Source organism: Oncorhynchus mykiss, chromosome 16 (genome assembly GCF_013265735.2).
Source record: "Oncorhynchus mykiss isolate Arlee chromosome 16, USDA_OmykA_1.1, whole genome shotgun sequence".
Lineage (NCBI taxonomy): Eukaryota > Metazoa > Chordata > Actinopteri > Salmoniformes > Salmonidae > Oncorhynchus > Oncorhynchus mykiss.
In genome coordinates, this window is record NC_048580.1 from 54,045,120 (window position 1) to 54,064,727 (window position 19,608).

The 19,608-nt window shown below is 42.9% G+C and overlaps 1 protein-coding gene across 2 annotated transcripts; it reads left to right on the plus strand.

Moving 5' to 3' along the window:
- The first annotated feature begins 815 nt into the window (after nt 1–815).
- LOC110492303 lies at nt 816–16,730 on the plus strand. Of its 2 annotated transcripts, none has more exons than XM_036947289.1 (25): nt 816–985; nt 1,895–2,021; nt 2,269–2,414; nt 4,038–4,236; nt 4,371–5,932; nt 6,097–6,214; nt 6,488–6,532; nt 6,652–6,737; nt 6,841–6,918; nt 10,233–10,382; nt 10,528–10,635; nt 10,719–10,860; nt 11,118–11,405; nt 11,561–11,605; nt 11,718–11,797; nt 12,401–12,513; nt 12,655–12,838; nt 12,974–13,058; nt 13,362–13,507; nt 13,597–13,687; nt 13,974–14,122; nt 14,604–14,689; nt 15,177–15,246; nt 15,445–15,566; nt 15,677–16,730. In XM_036947289.1, the coding sequence occupies exons 2-25, from the start codon at nt 1,907–1,909 to the stop codon at nt 15,912–15,914; spliced, it is 4,446 nt and encodes a 1,481-aa protein (XP_036803184.1). In that variant the 5' UTR covers nt 816–985; nt 1,895–1,906; the 3' UTR covers nt 15,915–16,730. The 2 variants fall into 2 exon arrangements, with proteins under 2 accessions (XP_036803184.1, XP_021422185.2); XM_021566510.2 differs by having other exon boundaries at nt 817–983; nt 1,890–2,021.
- Nucleotides 16,731–19,608: the final 2,878 nt, after the last annotated feature.

Sequence of the window (19,608 nt, forward strand, 5' to 3'; positions counted from 1 at the left end):
TAACAATTACACCAAAACTTTCTATCACATCTGTCGTGTTTTTTTTATTTTATACATATTACTTTACTCACATAAAACGGTGGATAGAAACGTGGATAATGTTAATCCATTCGTTTAACAACTAAATTACTCGGAGTTTGAGTCGATCCCAACTGAGCTTAGTTTCGACCTTCGCCATTTTAGACCCGTTGGAGCTGCCATTTGACAACAGAAGCACCAGGCTACTGTAGGCCTATGCACAGAATGGTTCAACTAAATAGGACGGAATGGTCACATTACTACACTAGATTTAGCCTGTCCAGATTTAGGCATATTTCGGGAACGAAGGCGTTATGTTTCTATCAAGAAAGTTCAACCCTGTGGTCCCCCTACCTACCCCCATGGTGTTTTTATAGTCCTAAATGTTGTTTTGTCGTGGAACGTGATGAATATGTGGGTACATTCGGTTACTTCCTTTTAGTGGCCACACTAGAAAGTTCGATCATCTGAGATGCTGAGTAAATTTCGCCTAGATCCGTTTTGATGTGCTTTTTGTCTGCAACACCTTGTGGCTCTCAAAATGTCGTAAACACAACCCTACAATGATACAACAATAGATTACGATGTTTCGCCTACGATTCTGACTTGGAAACTGTAAAACAGATAGTGTTTCCATTTTTTCGGTGGTTGGCGGGCGCAAATAGCTAAAGCATAGTTTGCGTAATTGCTCACGAAGCGGGATCGGCTGGTTCACGTAGTCCAACCCCACTCAACATTAGCATAGAGAAATCATTGGTTGGAATCCCGCCAACGCCAGACATTAGCATAGAGAGATCATTGGTTGGAATCCCGCGGACGAAACATAGCTATGGGTCTTCTGTACAGCTGCAGCGAGTTAAATATTCCGTATTCCCTGAGCCAAAGGGGTGAGTAGCTAGCTTGGCCAAACGACAGACCACGAGTTTGGGACATTGAAAACGCCGTGAAAAGGAAAGGAGAGCGAGGTGAGCGCACATGTCTGAACATTTTCGATATATCGTAAGCAAATAGACAAGTAGCCTAGCTCATAGCCTCACATGAACTTTTACCAGGTTGTATTGTACTTTTTACGTTCACCAAGCTTTATAAATAGCGTAGGTTACACATATAACAATGTAATTGAATGATATATGCTTTTATTTTACAATATGTCCAAATAAATGATTATTGCTTGGAATGCTGAGAAATATATGTTTTGCGATATTGTCTACAGTTTACCAGCCTTGTTGAAAACACTAGTTAAATATTGTTCTAAATAACGTTCTAATAACATGTGGGGCACCTGAAGAAACACTTCTGCGTTTGTTCGGTTCACTCACGTTTTCTCTTAACACTGCATGGTTACTATACACGTGGCTGCTTGGGTCAGCATTGGTCCAAATACAATACATTCCTTCTGTGTTTTTGCGGGAAAATAATATGAGCATGTGTAAGTTTAGCCCTTGGCGATTTGTGTAAACATTTAAAATCAGAACATTTTGATGACTATAGTAACTGTTAATATAGGCTATTTGAACATTCAGGAAGTTAACGCGAAGCACGAATGCACAAAGCAAGAGCGCAGATGAATCGACACAATTTTACAACACCCTGAATCGTTCGAAAGCGATACAATGTTGCAGCAGCTATAAGTGACACACTGTAGCGGTAGTTTACTTTTATTGCGATGTTCGATTCCTTCCCCCAACCTTTACAATACGCAAATGGATGTTGATGTTTACCAGTGCCTGAAAGTAGCCTTGTTCGTGGAGTGTGCACTCCGTACTGAATATCAATTCATGCATTTAACACATACTATCACTTATACAAATACTATGATCCTTGTTTTAGTTATTAAGCTACATTGTTATTGATATGTGGTTTTGCTACAGGTGGAGGAGACCTGGAGATGGCAGTGAATGTCCAAGTCAAGCCTGGTGAGAAACACAACCGCTATGAGCTGCTGGCTTGGCTCAATGAATCTCTACAGACCAGGTTCACGAAGGTGGAGCAAACATGCTCAGGTAGGCTAGATGCTCATTTTACACCCTGTTGACAAATTCTCTAGGCCCATGTATTGTCTCTAGATAATACACTGTTATGTGTCTGATGTCATACTTAGAGAACATTCCTCTCTACATCAATGTTTTTAACTTTTATTTAACCAGGTAGGCCAGTTGAGAAGAAGTTACCATGTAAAACAATCACAGTTAGCTATTTTGCATGAGTTTCAGGGATGGGGGGTAAAGACTCTAAATGTGTGTGTTCCAGGTGCTGCGTTCTGCCAGCTGATGCATTGGCTGTTCCCTGGTTCTGTGGACGTACAGAGAGTGAGGTTCCATGCCAGTGATGAGGTGGATGCCCGTCACAACTACAGTGTGCTGCAGGCCGGCTTCGGGAGGAGTGGGGTGATCAAAGTGAGTTACACTACAGCCATACACCCGTTAATGATATACTGCAGTCTGGTAGGACTGTGTGTAATCTGCACACAACTTCTTCATTCCATTGCTCTTACACATGTGTAGCAACACTGCAATTACTCTAGTAATAACATGGTGTTATACACTGCTAAAAAAAATAAAGGGAACACTCAAATTACACATCCTAGATCTGAATGAAATATTCTTATTAAATACTTTTTTCTTTACATAGTTGAATGTGCTGACAACAAAATCACACAAATTATCAATGGAAATCAAATTTATCAACCCACGGAGGTCTAGATTTGGAGTCACACTCAAAATTAAAGTGGAAAACCACACTACAGGCTGATCCAACTTTGATGTGATGTCCTTAAAACAAGTCAAAATGAGGCCCCGTAGTGTGTGTGGCCTCCACGTGCCTGTATGACCTCCCTACCTATTGGATTCAGGTCTGGGGAACGGGTGGCCAGTCCATAGCATCAATGCCTTCCTCTTGCAGGAACTGCTGACACACTCCAGCCACATGAAGTCTAGCATTGTCTTGCATTAGGAGGAACCCAGGGCCAACCGCACCAGCATATGGTCTCACAAGGGGTCTGAGGATCTCCTCTCGGTACCTAATGGCAGTCAGGCTACCTCTGGCGAGCACATGGAGGGCTGTGCGCCCCCCCCCCCAAAGAAATGCTGACCCACCGCCAAACCGGTCATGTTGGAGGATGTTGCAGGCAGCAGAACGTTCTCCACGGTGTCTCCAGACTGTCACGTCTGTCACATGTGCTCCGTGTGAACCTGCTTTCATCCGTGAGGAGCACAGGGCGCCAGTGGCGTATTTGCCAAACTTGGTGTTCTCTGGCAAATGCCAAACGTCCTGCACGGTGTTGGGCTGTAAGCACAACCCCCAACTGTGGACGTCGGGCCCTCATACCACCCTCATGGAGTCTGTTTCTGACTGTTTGAGCAGACACATGCACATTTGTGGCCTGCTGGAGGTCATTTTGCAGGGCTCTTGCAGTGCTCCTCCTTGCACAAAGGCGGAGGTAGCGGTCCTGCTGCTGGGTTGTTGCCCTCCTACGGCCTCCTCCACGTCTCCTGATGTACTGGCCTGTCTCCTGGTAGCGCCTCCATGCTCTGGACACTACGCTGACAGACACAGCAAACCTTCTTGCCACAGCTCGCAATGATGGATGAGCTGCACTATCTGAGCCACTTGTGTGGGTTGTAGACTCCGTCTCATGCTACCACTAGAGTGAAAGCACCGCCAGCATTCAAAAGTGACCAAAACATCAGCCAGGAAGCATAGGAACTGAGAAGTGGTCTGTGGTCGCCACCTGCAGAACCACTCCTTTATTGGGGGTGTCTTGCTAATTGCTTTTAATGTCCACCTGTTGTCTATTCCATTTGCACAACAGCATGTGAAATGTATTGTCAATCAGTGTTGCTTCCTAAGTGGACAGTTTGATTTCACAGAAGTGTGATTGACTTGGAGTTACATTGTGTTTAAGTGTTCCCTTTATTTTTTTGAGCAGTGTATATGTAATCTAGTACTTATTACATTTTATAACAGGCATATTGTTACATGTGATTTAATAATGTTGTGTAAAATCTCTCCTCCCCCAGTCAATCCCAGTGGAGGGTCTGATCGGAGGGAGCTCTGAGGCGAGCCTGGACTTCCTACAGTGGTTCAAGGTGTTCTTTGACTCCAACCACAATGGCCAGGAGTATGATGCTCTGGAGTCGCGGGCTGGTCAGAGCATGCCACCTGCTAATGCTGCTAAACAGCCACAAAGACCCAAAGCCCTGACACAACTCGATTTCTGTGAGACTCAACTTCACTCTCTCTCTGTTCTATTCTTTTGTTTTTTCGTGTGAATTGCTAGTATGAAATTCTAGTCCACTGTATCCACTTTATTTGTGTTTTGGTTTCTCAATGTTGTCATTTGTCACCCACAGCTAGGGAAGTGGAGATGTCTGAGGGGCCCTGGCAGAACCAGGAAATGGCACTGGATGTTCAAACAGCAGAGGAGGAGAAGGAGGATACATTTTTCCATTTCAGCCCCAGCCTGCTGCAGCTCATCCAGAAGCACTGGCCCAGCCCAGCAAAGCACGGGACAGAACTTACCCAGGATCAGGTAGCCAGACACGTTCTGGGTCAGAAATACCCTCAGGACATCACTGCTGCCTGCTCCCAGACCCCCTACTGCCTCTACCTGTACCGAGGTGTGGAGCTGGGAGGGGATGGAGACCGGGAGACGGCCAGTGTGCTTCTGGTGGGCTACTTTGACCAGAGGTCAGGGGTCAAGCATGTGCGCCTGCTAGACACCCTTCAGCCCAGGGATGCCACAGTGTCAGCTGGTACAGCAGAGCTGAACTGTCTGGTGGAGACTCTGAGGAGGTTTGAGCTCCCCATGGCGAACTTGGCTGTGTTCTACTGTGGAGACTCAGGGCTGAGCCAGGTGTTGGTGACTGGGCTCAGGGCCCTGAACCCTGGGCTGGTGTCCCTCTGTGGTCTCCCTGGCCTGGCTGGACGGGCGTGTCAAGTGGGCGTGAGTGCGCTGCCGGAGTCGGTCCTGGAGCTGGTTAGAAACATCCACCACCACTACTCCACCTGCCCCACCACCAACGACAACCTCAAGGAGATATTTGCCGATGTGACATCCTTGGACCCTCTCCTTCCCCTGTCGTCCCAGTGCCTTTTCCTGGGCAGGACAGTGCAGAGGATGGCAGACGCCTGGCCCGAGCTGCTCCAGTACTTTGAGTCCCGGGGCAATGAGGGGGATGCGGAGCAAGTGTGTGCCCGTCTAAGGGACCTAAAAGTCAGACTGAGCCTGCTGTTCCTGGGGCAAGCCTTGGAGCCCCTCTGTGCCTTCCAGGAGCTCCTTGAATGGGGCGACTCTGATGTGGCCAACATCCTACAGCAGGCCTCCAGCCTGGTGCACTCCTATGCAGCCAGCTTCCTCCGCTCGCCCGCCGTGGACCGCTTCCTGAGGCGGCGGGAGCCCACGCTCCTTGTCAACGAGAAGGATCACCTCCTGAGGGTGGATGTGAATACGGGCGCCCGCGTGAAGGACTTCCTGTCGGAACATCAGGCAGAACTCGACGACGATGTCGTAGACTCTTTCCTGGAGAGCAGTGTCTCCTTCTACAAGGCCACCACCTGGAGCCTGATGAAGAGCCTGCCACTACCCAACGTGGCCCTGAAAAACATTCCCATCTTGCTGAGGCCTGCTGGGAGGCTGGAGGTGACGAGTAGGGTAGTGGCCGAGCTGGGGTCCCTCATGGGGCTGTGTGGAGTCCCGGGGGACATGGCCCTGCTGACCGATGAGTTCCTGGAGTATATGATCTCAGAGGGTGAGAAGCCTACCGCCGACTCTCCCACCCCTGGGCCCACGGTGGAGCAGCACTGGAAACAGGTGCTGAGAACCATGGGAAAGACATCTATCCTACGGAGGCTGATCTGCAGCCTGCTTACTCTCCCCTCTGGCTCTCTGCAAAGGGACAAGGTCTTCGCTCGGGTGTGTAGCTAACTGGACTAGACGGCACTGTTTGGGAAATTATGTTGGTGTGTTAGCTCTGCTGTAATGTGTGACTATAGTAGTAGCATATTGTTTTGCAATGTAGAAGATACCATTTTTTAATGTTTTGTTTGTGTTGGTATGGATGTCTTGTATGTGTCCAGGCTAACTTGCTTGGTGATGGTAGTCGGGATGAGGATGACTGGCTCACAGAACGCAGTGAGGATGAAGGCATACCCTCATCACCCTCAAGTCCTCTAAAACAGGAGAGTAACTCATCTGGTAAGATTGTACTATATATTTACCGGAATGTGACACTTGACAAACTGTTTATTTGGAGCAGAGGTCTCCAGCTCTGTTTCTGTGTGCAGGCTTTTGTTCCAGCCCAGCAGTAACACTCAATTCAACTAAGCCTCTCTCCAGACTGAAGGCCGTTATTTGTTGTTTATTTGACACAAGTGTGTGAGTGCTAGGCTGGAACAAACATTGCATACCCTGTAGGTGAGTACGGATATACTGTATATTTAATAATTCCGATTGTTCCTATTGTTCAAGATTTGATTGACATCACAGAGCCTGCTGAGACAGACACAAGACCAGGTAAGGATAGCACTGAGAATCACATACACTCATTAAAGGATCATTGTCAGACAATTGTATGAATATTGTATATATCCTAAAAAAATATTGACCTCTTTGCAATTTGCCCACAATGGCAGCGCTAAAGACAACTGAGTCTATTGAAATTATTGTTCTCGATGATAGCGACGATGACGTTATTTGGACTGAGACCATACAGCACAAGGTACATTATATTTTTGTTTAAATCTATTTCCTTTTATATAAAATATGATTATGTGCATATATTATGGAAGCATAATATAAGTGTTTCTCTCACTGACCCCCAGCTTAAAAATGACAATGCCCTGCCGATGGCCACATCCATCCCTGAAGGACCATCTAAGACATCCTCCTGCCTGTACGAGGTAGGTACTGTTGACTCCATCAACAACAGATTGTAACTGTTAATATATTAAATTGTACTGTTATGTATGTACAGTGGCAAGAAAAAGTATGTGAACCCTTTGGAATTATCTGGATTTCTGCATAAAGTCACAACAGACAAACAGTCTGCTTAAACTAATAAAACAAACTATTGTATTTGTCTTGTCTATATTCAATATATAATTTAAACATTCACAGTGTAGTTTGGGAAGAGTATGTGAACCCAGGAGTCGGCTAACCTGGGGTACAATCATTGAGATGAAATTGGAGATGTTGGTTAGAGGTGCCCTGCCCTATAAAAACACTCACAAAATTTGAGTTTGCTATTCACACGAAGCATTGCCTGATGTGAACCATGCCTCGAACAAAAGAGATCTCAGAATTGTTGACTTGCATAAAGCTGGAAAAGGTTACAAAAGTGTCTCTAAACCTTGATGTTCACCAGTCCACGTTAAGACAAATTGTCTATAAATGGAGAAAGTTCAGCACTGTTGCTACTCTCCCTAGGAATGGCCATCCTGCAAAGATGACTACAAGAGCACAGCGCAGAATGCTGAATGAGGTTAAGAATCCTAGTGTCAGCTAAAGACTTTAAAAAATCTCTGGAACATGCTAACATCTCTGTTAACGAGTCTATGATACGTAAAACAGTAAACAAGAATGTTGTTCATGGGAGGACACCACTGAAGAAGCAACTGCTGTACAAAAAAAACATAACTGCACGTCTGAAGTTCACAAAAGAGAATCTAGATGTTCCACAGCGCTATTGGCAAAATATTCTGTGGCCAGATGAAACTGAAGTTGAGTTGTTTGGCAGGAACACACCACTGTGTGGAGAAAAAAGGGTACAGCACACCAACATTAACCTCATCCCAACTGTAAAGTATGGTGGAGGGAGCATCATGGTTTGGGGCTACTTTGCTGCCTCAGGGCCTGGACAGCTTTCTATCATCAACTGAAAAATGAATTCAAGTTTATTAAGACATTTTGCAGAGACTGTAAGGCTATCTGTCCGCCAATTGAAGCTCAACCGAAGTTGGGTGACGCAACAGGACAATGACCCAAAACACAGAAGTAAATCAACTGAAGAAAATACATCTTCTGGATTGGCCCAGTCAGAGTCCTGACCTCAACCCAATTGAGATGCTGTGGCATGTCCTCAAGAGAGCGGTTCACGCCAGACATCCCAAGAATATTGCTGAACTGAAACAGTTTTGTAAAGAGGAATTGTGACGCAGTCTCCTGAAGAGTTGATGTGTCTGTTACTTGAACTCTGTGAATGTCACTTATACTCCCTCTCCGGCCTCTAGGTCATCAGGCTGCTGATTATCCAGCACACCTGTCACCATTGTCTCGTACACCTGTGCCTCATGTCACTCACCTGGACTCCATAATCTCCTTGAATATCTTCCCTATAGCTGTCACTCCCCATGGATCTTTACTCTGGTGTTAATGACTCTGTTTTCATGTCGTGTGTTTATTTTATTTATTAAAACACTCACTCCCTGAACTTGCTTCCCGACTCTCAGCGCACTTGTTCCAGGAATGGTCTAAAATTCCTCCTGACTGTTGTGCAGGTCTGATCCGCAACTACAGAAAATGTTTGGTTGAGGTTATTGCTGCCGAAGTAGGGTCAACCGGTTATTAAAACCAAGGGTTCACATTAGAGGTCGACCGATTTATGATTTATTTTTTTCAATGCCGATACCAACTTATTGGAGGACCAAAAAAGCCGATACCGATTAATCGGCCAATTTAAAGAGAAATGTATTTGTAATAATGACAATTACAACAATACTGAATTAACACTTTTAACTTACTATAATACATCAATAAAATCATTTTAGCCTCAAGTAGATAATTTGGTTGAAATAATGCAAAAATAAAGTGTTGGAGAAGAACGTAAGTGCAATATGTGCTATGTAAGAAAGCTAACGTTTCAGTTCCTTGCTCAGAACATGAGAACATATGAAAGCTGGTGGTTCCTTTTAACGAGTCTTCAATATTCCCAGGTAAGAAGTTTTAGGTTGTAGGAATTATAGGACTATTTCCCTCTATACCATTTGTATTTCATTAACCTTTGACAATTGGATGTTCTTATAGGCACTTTAGTATTGCCAGTGTAACACTAGCTTCCGTCCCTCTCCTCGCTCGAATCGGCAACACAACGACAACTGCCACCACATCGAAGCAGCGTTACCCATGCAGAGCAAGGGAAACGACCACCCCAAGGCTCAGAGCGAGTTAAATTTGAGAAACTATTAGTGCATGCTAACTAGCCAGCCATTTCACTTCGGTCACACCAGCCTCATCTCGGGGAGTTGATAGGTTTGAAGTCATAAACAGCGCAACGAAGAGCTGCTGGCAAAACGCACAAAAGTGCTGTTTGAATGAATGTTTACACGCCTGCTTCTGCCTACCACCGCTCAGTCAGATACTTAGATACTTGTATGCTCAGTCAGATTATATGCAACACAGGACACGCTAGATACTATCTAGTAATATCATCAACCATGTGTAGTTAACTAGTGATTATGATTGATTGTTTTCATAAGAAGTTTAATGCTAGCTAGCAACTTACCTTGGCTTACTGCATTTGGCAGTCTCCTTGCGGAGTGCAACGAGAGAGGCAGGTCGTTATTGCGTTGGACTAGTTAACTAAGGTTGCAAGATTGGTTCCCCCGAGCTGACAAGGTGAAAATATGTCTTTCTGCCCCTGAACGAGGCAGTTAGCCTAGGAACGGTGGGTTGTCATTGAAAATAATGTGTTCTTAACTGACTTGCCTAGTTAAATAAAGGTGTACAAAACATTTTTTGGGCAAATCGGCGCCCAAAAATTCCGATTTGTTATGGAAACTTGAAATCGGCCATTCCGATTAATCGGTTGACCTCTAGTTCACATACTTTTCCCGCCCTGTACTGTGAATGTTTACACAGTATGTTCATTAACGATATGTACACGTATAATTGTGTGTTATTTAGTTTAAGCAGACTGTCTATTGTTGTGACTTAGATGAAGTTCAAATTTGATGACCAATTTATGCAGAAGTCCAGGTAATTCCAAAGGGTTCACGCACTTTTTCTTGCCAAGATCTTATACATTTGTTAAGTAGTATTATGTTATTTGTCTTGAAATTCTCTCTACTTAACTGAAGTGTGTAAAATAATCCTTTCTCTTTTCTGATTTACATTATCATGACAGTTAGCTTTGAGGCCAACAATGGTACATATCAATGTATTTCGGTGTTCAATCTCACCAGATTTGTTTTGTGGTGTATGGCTGACTGTGCTGTAGGATGAGAAGGGCTACAATGTGGGGGATCTGGTATGGGGACAGATAGAGGGATTCTCCCTGTGGCCAGGGACTGTCCAACCCTGGAAGGGACGGCAGGCAGCCAACCGCATCCGGAAAGTTGAATGGTTTGGGGCTGGCATGTTTTCCGAGGTGAGGGGGGAGAAAGACATTGTGTTTTTGTTTTCAGTGTTTGAGTTATGAGTGTCCATATTTGATGGACAATAATGTTTTTTTAAATTAAATTGTAAAGGTGAATTGTTGTGCCTATCACTCAGTGAAATTCTGTCTGTTTCAGATAAACACCCGGGGACTGCTGCCATTTGGATCGTTTGCACAATGTTTCTGCGCAAATAGCTTCGCCACCCTCGTCACGTACAGGGATGCTATGTTCCAGTCTTTACAGGTCAGTCTGTATCTCTGCTTGTGTATGATTGTCGATATGTATGTGTGTATCCCACCTGATTGTGTTAATATGTAACCGTGTAGGTGGCTGCTTCAAGATGTAGGAAGGTGTTTTCCCTGGGTTCAGAGAAGCAGGAGGAGCACCTCGGGGAAATGGTGGACTGGGCCTTCGACGGTTTCAAACCCTCTGGCCCAGATGGGTTCCAACCACCACTCCAGACAGAGGGTAAGCTAAGAGGCTGACTAACATCATTCTGTATCTACCCACTGGCCACACACTGGTTGAGCCAATGTGGTTCACACGTCATTTCAATTAAATTACGTTGAACCAATGTGGGATAGACGTTAAACTGACGTCTGTGCCTAGTGAATATTACATACATGATCCCTCTTTCATTTTGAAGATGTTATAAGAACTTGTATGAAAATAAATAGATATATTTTGTCTTAACGGTGTACAGTATTTTGATAATGATTTTACAGCTAAAGGGATTGCTAATGGGACGCAACCGGACCAAAAAAAGGCAACATCCATCAACAGCGAACTGCACAACATGAGCCAGGTGTCTGTGTGTCTCACCAAGCTCTCGCTGAACCTGGACAACGGCACCTTCAACCTCAGGCAGGAGGAGGATGCAGGTGCCTCGTCCAACATGGAGAAAAATGATCAAAGTCCAGACTGCCAGCCACCACTCAAAAAACAAAAGCAGCAGTCCAACAAAAAAGAAGACCCAGGCTACGTCTATGAACAGCCGGATCAGAAATACAGAGGTGGGCCTTCTCTACTTTCTTCACGCTGATATATATATACTCTGTTAATAATTGTTTCAAATCACTTCCAACGGCGTTATTTCCTACTTGTTTACTTTTCTCAATGCACTCTGCACACATTTAATATACTGTATTTTGTATCTTTATTTTCTCAGAGGAGATGGTTCAAAGGGTACAGAAGAAAAGACTGGACATTGAAGGTGAGAGCTTGTGCTGACATGGACACTTTTGTATTAAATAGTGGTATTGTGTTGGAAGTCTGTTTCCTTCATTGTTTTGTTCACTCACTTAGAAAATTACAATCTTCCAAAGCTTTCTGCCTGTGCTGTATGGCTGACGATATAGAGATTTTCCATCCACTGTTTGAAGGAAGCCTTTGCCTTAAATGCAAGGTAAAGCAAAACATATATTCATCTTGTGGTTCTTGCTACATTTCACCATGTTGTAGAGGTCAGAGAGGTTACAAAAACATACAGTACCAGTCAAAAGTTTGGACACCTACTCATTCATGGGTTTTTCTTTATTTGGACTATTTGAGATTCTTCAAAGTAGCCACCCTTTGCCTTGATGACAGCGTTGCACACTCTTGGCATTCTCTCAACCAGCTTCACCTGGAATGCTTTTCCAACAGTCTTGAAGGAGTTCCCACATACGATGAGCACTTGTTGGCAGCCAAGGTGAAGCTGGTTGAGAGAATGCCAAGAGTGTGCAACGCTGTCATCAAGGGAAAGGGTGGCTACTTTGAAGAATCTCAAATATATTTTGATTTGTTTAACACTTTTGTTTACTACATGATTCCATATGTGTTATTAAAGTAAAAAAACTTGAATGAGTAGGTGTGTCCAAACTTTTGACTGGTACTGTATATGTTAAAAAACTAAATGTATATTGGGTGTGTTGCCTCCATTTTTTTCAGATGGTCATGTCTTCCCTAGTTGTGCCAATTCCTAAATCTTTATATGGGAAGTTATAACACTGACTACTCTTCCCTACAGGATAACTTCACTGAGACTCTCTATCGATACGATGAGGATGGCTACCAGTCATACTGTACAGTGTGCTGTGCTGGCCTGGAGGTCATCCTCTGTGGGAACGACAGCTGCTGCCGGTGAGTAACAGTATTTGCTACTAACGCTCTCTCTGGTGGAAGAGGGACCGTCCTCCCCATTCTCACTTCACCAGCCTCCTATGCCATTGTTTACTCTAAACCTTCCCGACATGGGTCATGTTCTAACATGTCTTCTCCCAGCTCCTACTGTTTGGACTGCCTAAACATCTTGGTTGGCCCAGGTACCTTTGACTCTCTGAAGGAGGTGGATCCATGGATCTGCTACCTGTGTGAACCACACAATGCCCACGGTGCCCTGAAACCCCGTCTTGACTGGAGCATCCGTGTCCAGGAGTTTTTTGCAAATAACAGTGCCTTTCAGTTTGTGAGTGGCGGTTGTAGCGTTACCTTAGAATGGAATGCTTTTTGATTTGATCTATTAGTAACATTCATTTACATACCGGTACTGCTCTTACTGGTCAATAACCGAATGACTGTGCTAAACCTTTGCCCTCTCTAGGAGCCCGATCGGGTATACCCGTCCATCCCTGCCAACCTGCGTCGACCAATCAGCGTCCTCTCACTGTTTGATGGGATTGGCACAGGTTAGCTGCTGCGCCGGAGTTCTTCCATTCTAATTCTACTCTGTGTTGTTCTGATTCTGCTGACAAAAATACTACTGTATTATTTGTTTTAATTCTACTAATATTTGTTCTGCTTCTAGTATGATCTACTGTGAATATTTGACTATTCCATTTGATGCTAATTCTATTGTTTTTCAACTGTTCTGATTCTACTGTGAAAATTATACCCCTTTTTAGGTCTAACGAGAAGAGGAACTTCAATAATCAGAGACTTTGCACAGTAGCACTTAACCGAAACAGACATCTGTTTTATTTGACCCTTAGGTTACTTGGTGCTGAAAGAGCTGGGATTCAAGGTGGACAAATATGTGGCCTCGGAGATCTGTTCGGAGTCCATTGCTGTTTCTGAGATCAACCATGAAGGCAAGATCATACATGTGGATGATGTCCGGCTCATCACCAAAGAGCACGTACGTCTTATGTGAGCACAGCACTTTTACTGTCGGTTTGAAACATTGGTCATTATTAAAACAGACCTCACTACTCTTGTCCAATGCAGATCCTAAAGTGGGGTCCGTTCGATCTGCTCATTGGTGGGAGCCCTTGCAATGATCTGGCCATGGTGAACCCAGCACGGAAGGGACTGTTTGGTATGTTTGGGACTTGAATAGTTTACCTTGTGAGATCAACAGAGTAAAAATATATTTAAATATTTTCTACACATTTTGTAGTGTGACTTATAGACATTACCAGCAGAGTGCAGTGTACAACAGTGTGGTTAGTTTGGAATAGGCAAGTAGAGTGCAACATCTGTGTTAGCTCTAATGTGGATATCAGCTCTGCAATGTTCACTGCCTAGCTACAGTGCATAACCCGACTTCCCAGACTATTCCCCTGTGTTATGGGTGCTTATTAAATCTGTCATTCTGTCTGTAGAAGGGACGGGGAGGCTCTTCTTTGAGTATTACCGGCTTCTTCACATCATGAAGCCCAAAGAAGACGACCGGAGGCCGTTCTTCTGGTTTTTTGAGAACGTGGTGTTCATGAACAACCACCACAAGGTCGACATCTGCCGCTTCCTGGAGGTTAGCCAGCCCCATTCACTCTCCTCTTAGAACAGTTGTATCGTGCTGCGTACATTTGTCTCTGAAAATTGGGAATTCTAAAAACAAAATTTTGACGCTTATATTTCTGGGTCTTTGTGGTTTTGGTCTGGGTTATAGAATGAATGGGTTTGAAGTCAGAATCTAATAATTCACATGAACACAGCACCAGATCTCTTTATTTGTATACAAATCATACTGTCTAAATGTTCTGTAGTTTAGAACCCAAATAATAACTGCGTACATTTGTCTCTGAAAATTGGGAATTCTTAAAACAAAATTTTGACGCTTATATTTCTGGGTCTTTGTGGTTTTGGTCTGGGTTATAGAATGAATGGGTTTGAAGTCAGAATCTAATAATTCACATGAACACAGCACCAGATCTCTTTATTTGTATACAAATCATACTGTCTAAATGTTCTGTAGTTTAGAACCCAAATAATAACTGACAGTCTGTTCTCAGTGCAACCCGGTTCTGGTGGATGCGGTGAAAGTGAGCCCGGCCCACAGAGCGCGATACTTCTGGGGCAACATCCCTGGGATGAACAGGTACGTGTCTGGACCCTGGACCAAACTAAACCACTCAGCTGATCCATGATCCTTTCTCATCAACCCCTTTGATTATTGAAACCATAGATTAAAATTATTTATTCAGTGCAATTGATCTCTATAGTCTACTGATATGTGGGTCTTCGCAAAAACCCAGGACCACACCAGTATGACACCATCTTTAGTACCATCTCTGTGACTATTTGACCAGGTAGGCCAGTTGCGAACAAGTTCTCATTTACGACTGCGACCTGGCCAAGATGAAGCAAAGCAGTGCGACACAAACAACACAGTTACACATGGGATAAACAAACGTACAGTCAATAATACAATAGAAAAGTCTATATGTAGTAAGATTAGGGAGGTAAGGCAATAAATAAGCCATAGTGGTGAAATAATTACAATAATTATCTTCTTAGTGATGAGTCTGCCTCCTGCCTTTAGAAATCTTCTTAGGATTTGTTCAATGTGTCTGATTCTGTTCTAGACCCATCATTGCATCCCAGACCGACAAGGTTCTTCTCCAGGACTGCCTTGAAAGGGGAAGAGTTGCCAAGGTCAAATGTTTCAAATAAATTTTCTATTTAACTAGGAAGTCCCAATCTGATCCTCTTTGGTTCTTTTCAAATGTTTTATTTTTTTTCATTTGAGTTATTCTACCCATCTTTCTTTAGAACCGGTGACTGTTTGTCTGAGCATTTCCTTGTGTCTTACTTTCTTGTTTTCCTTTGTTTATTTTCTTTTCTATTGGACAGTTCACAAAAGTGAGGACCATCACCACCAACCCCAACTCCCTCAAGCAGGGCAAGAATGTGAGCAAGCTCCCTGTGTCAGTGAAAGGTGTGGATGACAACCTGTGGATCACAGAGTTAGAGAAGTAGGCATTTTGAAATATGGCATTTAATTTTTTTATCACTTTCCATTTTTTATATATATAATTCAGTGGATATTAAAGATGTTCTCTTCTCTTCTGCCTTTCACTTCAAGGATCTTCGGCTTCCCCAAGCACTACACCGATGTAAAGAACATGAATCGCCAGCAGAGGCAGAAGGTGCTGGGGAAGTCCTGGAGTGTGCCTGTGATCCGCCATCTCTTTGCCCCACTGAAGGACTACTTTGCCTGCGAACAACTTCCCCCGTTCCTTTCGCAGCCATCTAGTTCCTCAGCAACAGCTATGGGGGAGGGGTCAATGGGTGGCCCATCATGGTGTAGTCCCCTGGAGTGACAGTCAGGTTCATCAAGGGCGCTTACACTCCACCCTACGGGGCTTTAGCCAATAAGACAGAACTAAATTAACAGGGGAAAAAACTAAACAGAAAATACCCACAACAAAAAATCTACTTATCTGATCTTTTTTAATCTTTTAAGTGTTCTACTTAAACCCTTTTATGCATCTCTTTTATTTTCACACTGGTTTTCTTACCTGAGACAAAGGCCAAGCAAGAAAGAGCAGACACATCTTACTAAGACAAAGCTTCTTCATCATCACCGTTGGGTTCAGTCTGATTGTGTTAATAGTTCTGAGTTGGGATAATCCTCTCATTGGGTTATTATTCATTTGTCTCTTTTTATGGGAAAATACTTGATATTTGGCCTCTATTAGATGGCTTGAGATTTCATGTATGTTTTTTTTATGAGGTCAATGGCCTCCCTACTATGAGCACTGTCACTTTCTGTGCAAGTTGAAGCTGTGACATGCAGGGATGTTCTCAACAAAGCTGGTTAGATCCAGCAAGACTACCTCTGTTGCTTTATGACAGCCATATGAGAAACACTCAAACATCTGCTGCTAACAAGCCACCTTCTACTGTAAATATAATGTACCTTTGTACATAGAATTGAAGTTGTTATGGTATGATACTACTGTAAATTTGGTCAGATATTGGATGTTTTTATAAGATTCCTTTATTGTGTGAAAGGAGGCAGACAGAATCATGGTCATTTTTTAAAAACTGAGTGCTATTGTGTTAAGCCCAGGGCTATATAGCGATGTCTTATTTAAAAATGAATAGTACAAATAAACATTTTATGAAATGTTTAATATGATGTCATGGTTGCGTTTTATTGTATCGTCAGTCATATGCATTGGGTGATTGTAGTATGTCATACAAATGTAATCCAAATAGATTATTATAGTAATTAGTATAAGTTAAAGGTAGACTCAGCGATATGACGTAGATGCAGAAAGTAAACAGCATAGTGGGTCGATTTCCGCAACAACTAAGAGCGTTGGAGCGTGAGGCTCAACTTCTCAGCTGTTTTGGTACCCTGGCTACCACACTGAACAGCGTGAAGTGAACCCGTGCACATGCACAGATACTGTGAGAGAAGTCTTGCATCTCAATATCTGTGGTGCTGCTCGTGGCAACGTCACTGAGTCTACCTTACAATACTTGCCCAAAAGACCATGGGGTCACATATTTACATTTCAACCAGGCCTACCTCAAAGCAGCGAGCCGGTCAGCACTGGGAACAACCACTGGTCTTTCTTCATAATGAGCTCCAACATGTACTTTCTTTGTCGTTCGGGTCTGATTGTTCTTGAGACAAGTAGTGTCACATCTAGTAATAAACACTACCAATGTTTTGCACCCAAGACGACCTCTAGTGCATACATTGCTTTGTAAGTGTGTAGGTTGTGGTCAAGCCTTTTGTGAGAAGAGCCCATTCAGATGAAATGGCCCTTTCATAGCACAGAGGAGCCATTGGTGACAACATTACAACCATCTAGAATAAAAGGATGAAGTCACTGATATTTAGTTTGAGATACAACTTGAGCAGTTTATCCTACCCCATGTTGGATTGGAGGGAATCATGCAAGTAATTGTTAATTTACCAATCTACCAAATACTTCACACTAGAAGAAGTTAAGCTACTTTGAAAACGTAGTTCACTACATCCAAGCTACTTCAGGACATATCTAAATCCGAAATGTCAGACTACAAGAATGTGTAATTTGCCGTATTAAACACAAAAACTGTTTCAAGTGAGAATTAAGCTGTCCTGTTGCTGATAAAGACAATGTTTGCTTATATCCCCCCATATTTTCTTCTCTATATATATAAAAAAAAGTATTATGTAGTTCCAGTAGTTAGCTAGCTACATGGTTAAAAAAAAGTAATAAGCTAAAAGCAAAATTTGAATTTAGTTTAACGACCACAAACCTAGTGAAAAATGTAGTTTAATTACTAGTTGAACTACATGTAGTTCACTATTCCCCAACACTGATGCCTGTACTAATAACCAGCATGACTGCCACAGTTGTAAAGTTTAAATAAATGTAGTTTAATTACTAGTTGAACTACATGTAGTTCACTATTCCCCAACACTGATGCCTGTACTAATAACCAGCATGACTGCCACAGTTGTAAAGTTTAAATAAATGTAGTTTAATTACTAGTTGAACTACATGTAGTTCACTATTCCCCAACACTGATGCCTGTACTAATAACCAGCATAACTGCCACAGTTGTAAAGTTTAAATAAATGTAGTTTAATTACTAGTTGAACTACATGTAGTTCACTATTCCCCAACACTGATGCCTGTACTAATAACCAGCATGACTGCCACAGTTGTAAAGTTTAAATAAATGGTGTAAAGCAAAAGTGTAAAGAAATCTGTTTTAGAATTATTCTTTTTTATTTGCTTACTATGTTGCAAATAACTGATGTTCCCTTTAGTATTTTTGTTTTATGTAACCTTTATTTAAACTAGGCAAGTCAGTTAAGAATAAATTCTTATTTATAATGACGGCCTACCAGGGAACAGTGGGTTAACTGCCTTGTTCAGGGGCAAAAGGACAGATTTTTACCTTGTCAGCTCGGGGATTCGATGGCCAAGCACTCAAATCCCGGCTATTTCTTCACTTTCTCTTCTTAAAATTAGATTTTAAACCTAACCTTAATTAATAAAGATTAAAAACCAAATTGTTGTTTTCATGATTTGTTTTTATTTATAGCCATTTGTGGAAAGTAATAATAAAAAAGGCAGAAGAGGAAGCAAGCCACCCCACTAGCTGTGTTTATTATGGATCCTTATTAGCTGTTGCCAAAGGTTGAGCAAAATTAAAGCAGTTTCACAACAGATTTCACAACACATTAAGTGTGCACCATCAGGCCAATACTCTACTACCACATATCTACAACACAAAATCCATGTGTACATATAATGAGTGTGTTATCATGTGTGTGTGTGTCTCTTCACAGTACCCGCTGTTCCATAAGGTGTATTTTTATCAGATTTTTACATTTGATTATATTGCTTCCAAGAGTTACTTGATGTGGAATAGAGCTAGACCTAGAATAGGTCTCTTTGGTACTGTGCGCATCCCGTAGTCTGTTCTGGACTTGGGGACTGTGAAGAGACCTGGTGGCATGTCTTGTGGAGTATGCATGGGTGTCCGAGCTGTGTGCTAGTAGTTTAACCAGACAGCTCGGTGCAGTCAACATGTCGATAGTTCTCACAAATACAGGTACAGTCGTGGCCAAAAGTTTTGAGAATGACACAAATATTAATTTTCACAAAGTCTGCTTCCTCAGTTTGTATGATGACAATTTGCATATACTCCAGAATGTTATGAAGAGTGATCAGATGAATTACAATTAATTGCAAAGTCCCTCTTTGCCATGCAAATGAACTGAATCCCCCCAAAACATTTCCAATGCATTTCAGCCCTACCGCAAAAGGATCAGCTGACATCATGGCACAAAAAGGGCTTCACAGGCAAGGATATTGCTGCCAGTAAGATTGCACCTAAATCAACCATTTATTGGATCATCAAAAACTTCAAGGAGAGCGGTTCAATTGTTGTGAAGAAGGCTTCAGGGCGCCCAAGAAAGTCCAGCAAGCGCCAGGACCTTCTCCTAAAGTTGATTCAGCTGTGGGATCGGGGCACCACCAGTACAGAGCTTGCTCAGGA

Excerpts from the sequence above, each read along its gene's own strand:
- LOC110492303 (XM_036947289.1), top strand. The coding sequence starts at position 1,907 with ATGGCAGTGAATGTCCAAGTCAAGCCTGGTGAGAAACACAACCGCTAT. Across the intron at positions 12,514-12,654 it reads GGGAACGACAGCTGCTGCCG|CTCCTACTGTTTGGACTGCC; the intron begins GTGAGTAACAGT and ends GTCTTCTCCCAG. Across the intron at positions 13,688-13,973 it reads AGCACGGAAGGGACTGTTTG|AAGGGACGGGGAGGCTCTTC; the intron begins GTATGTTTGGGA and ends TTCTGTCTGTAG.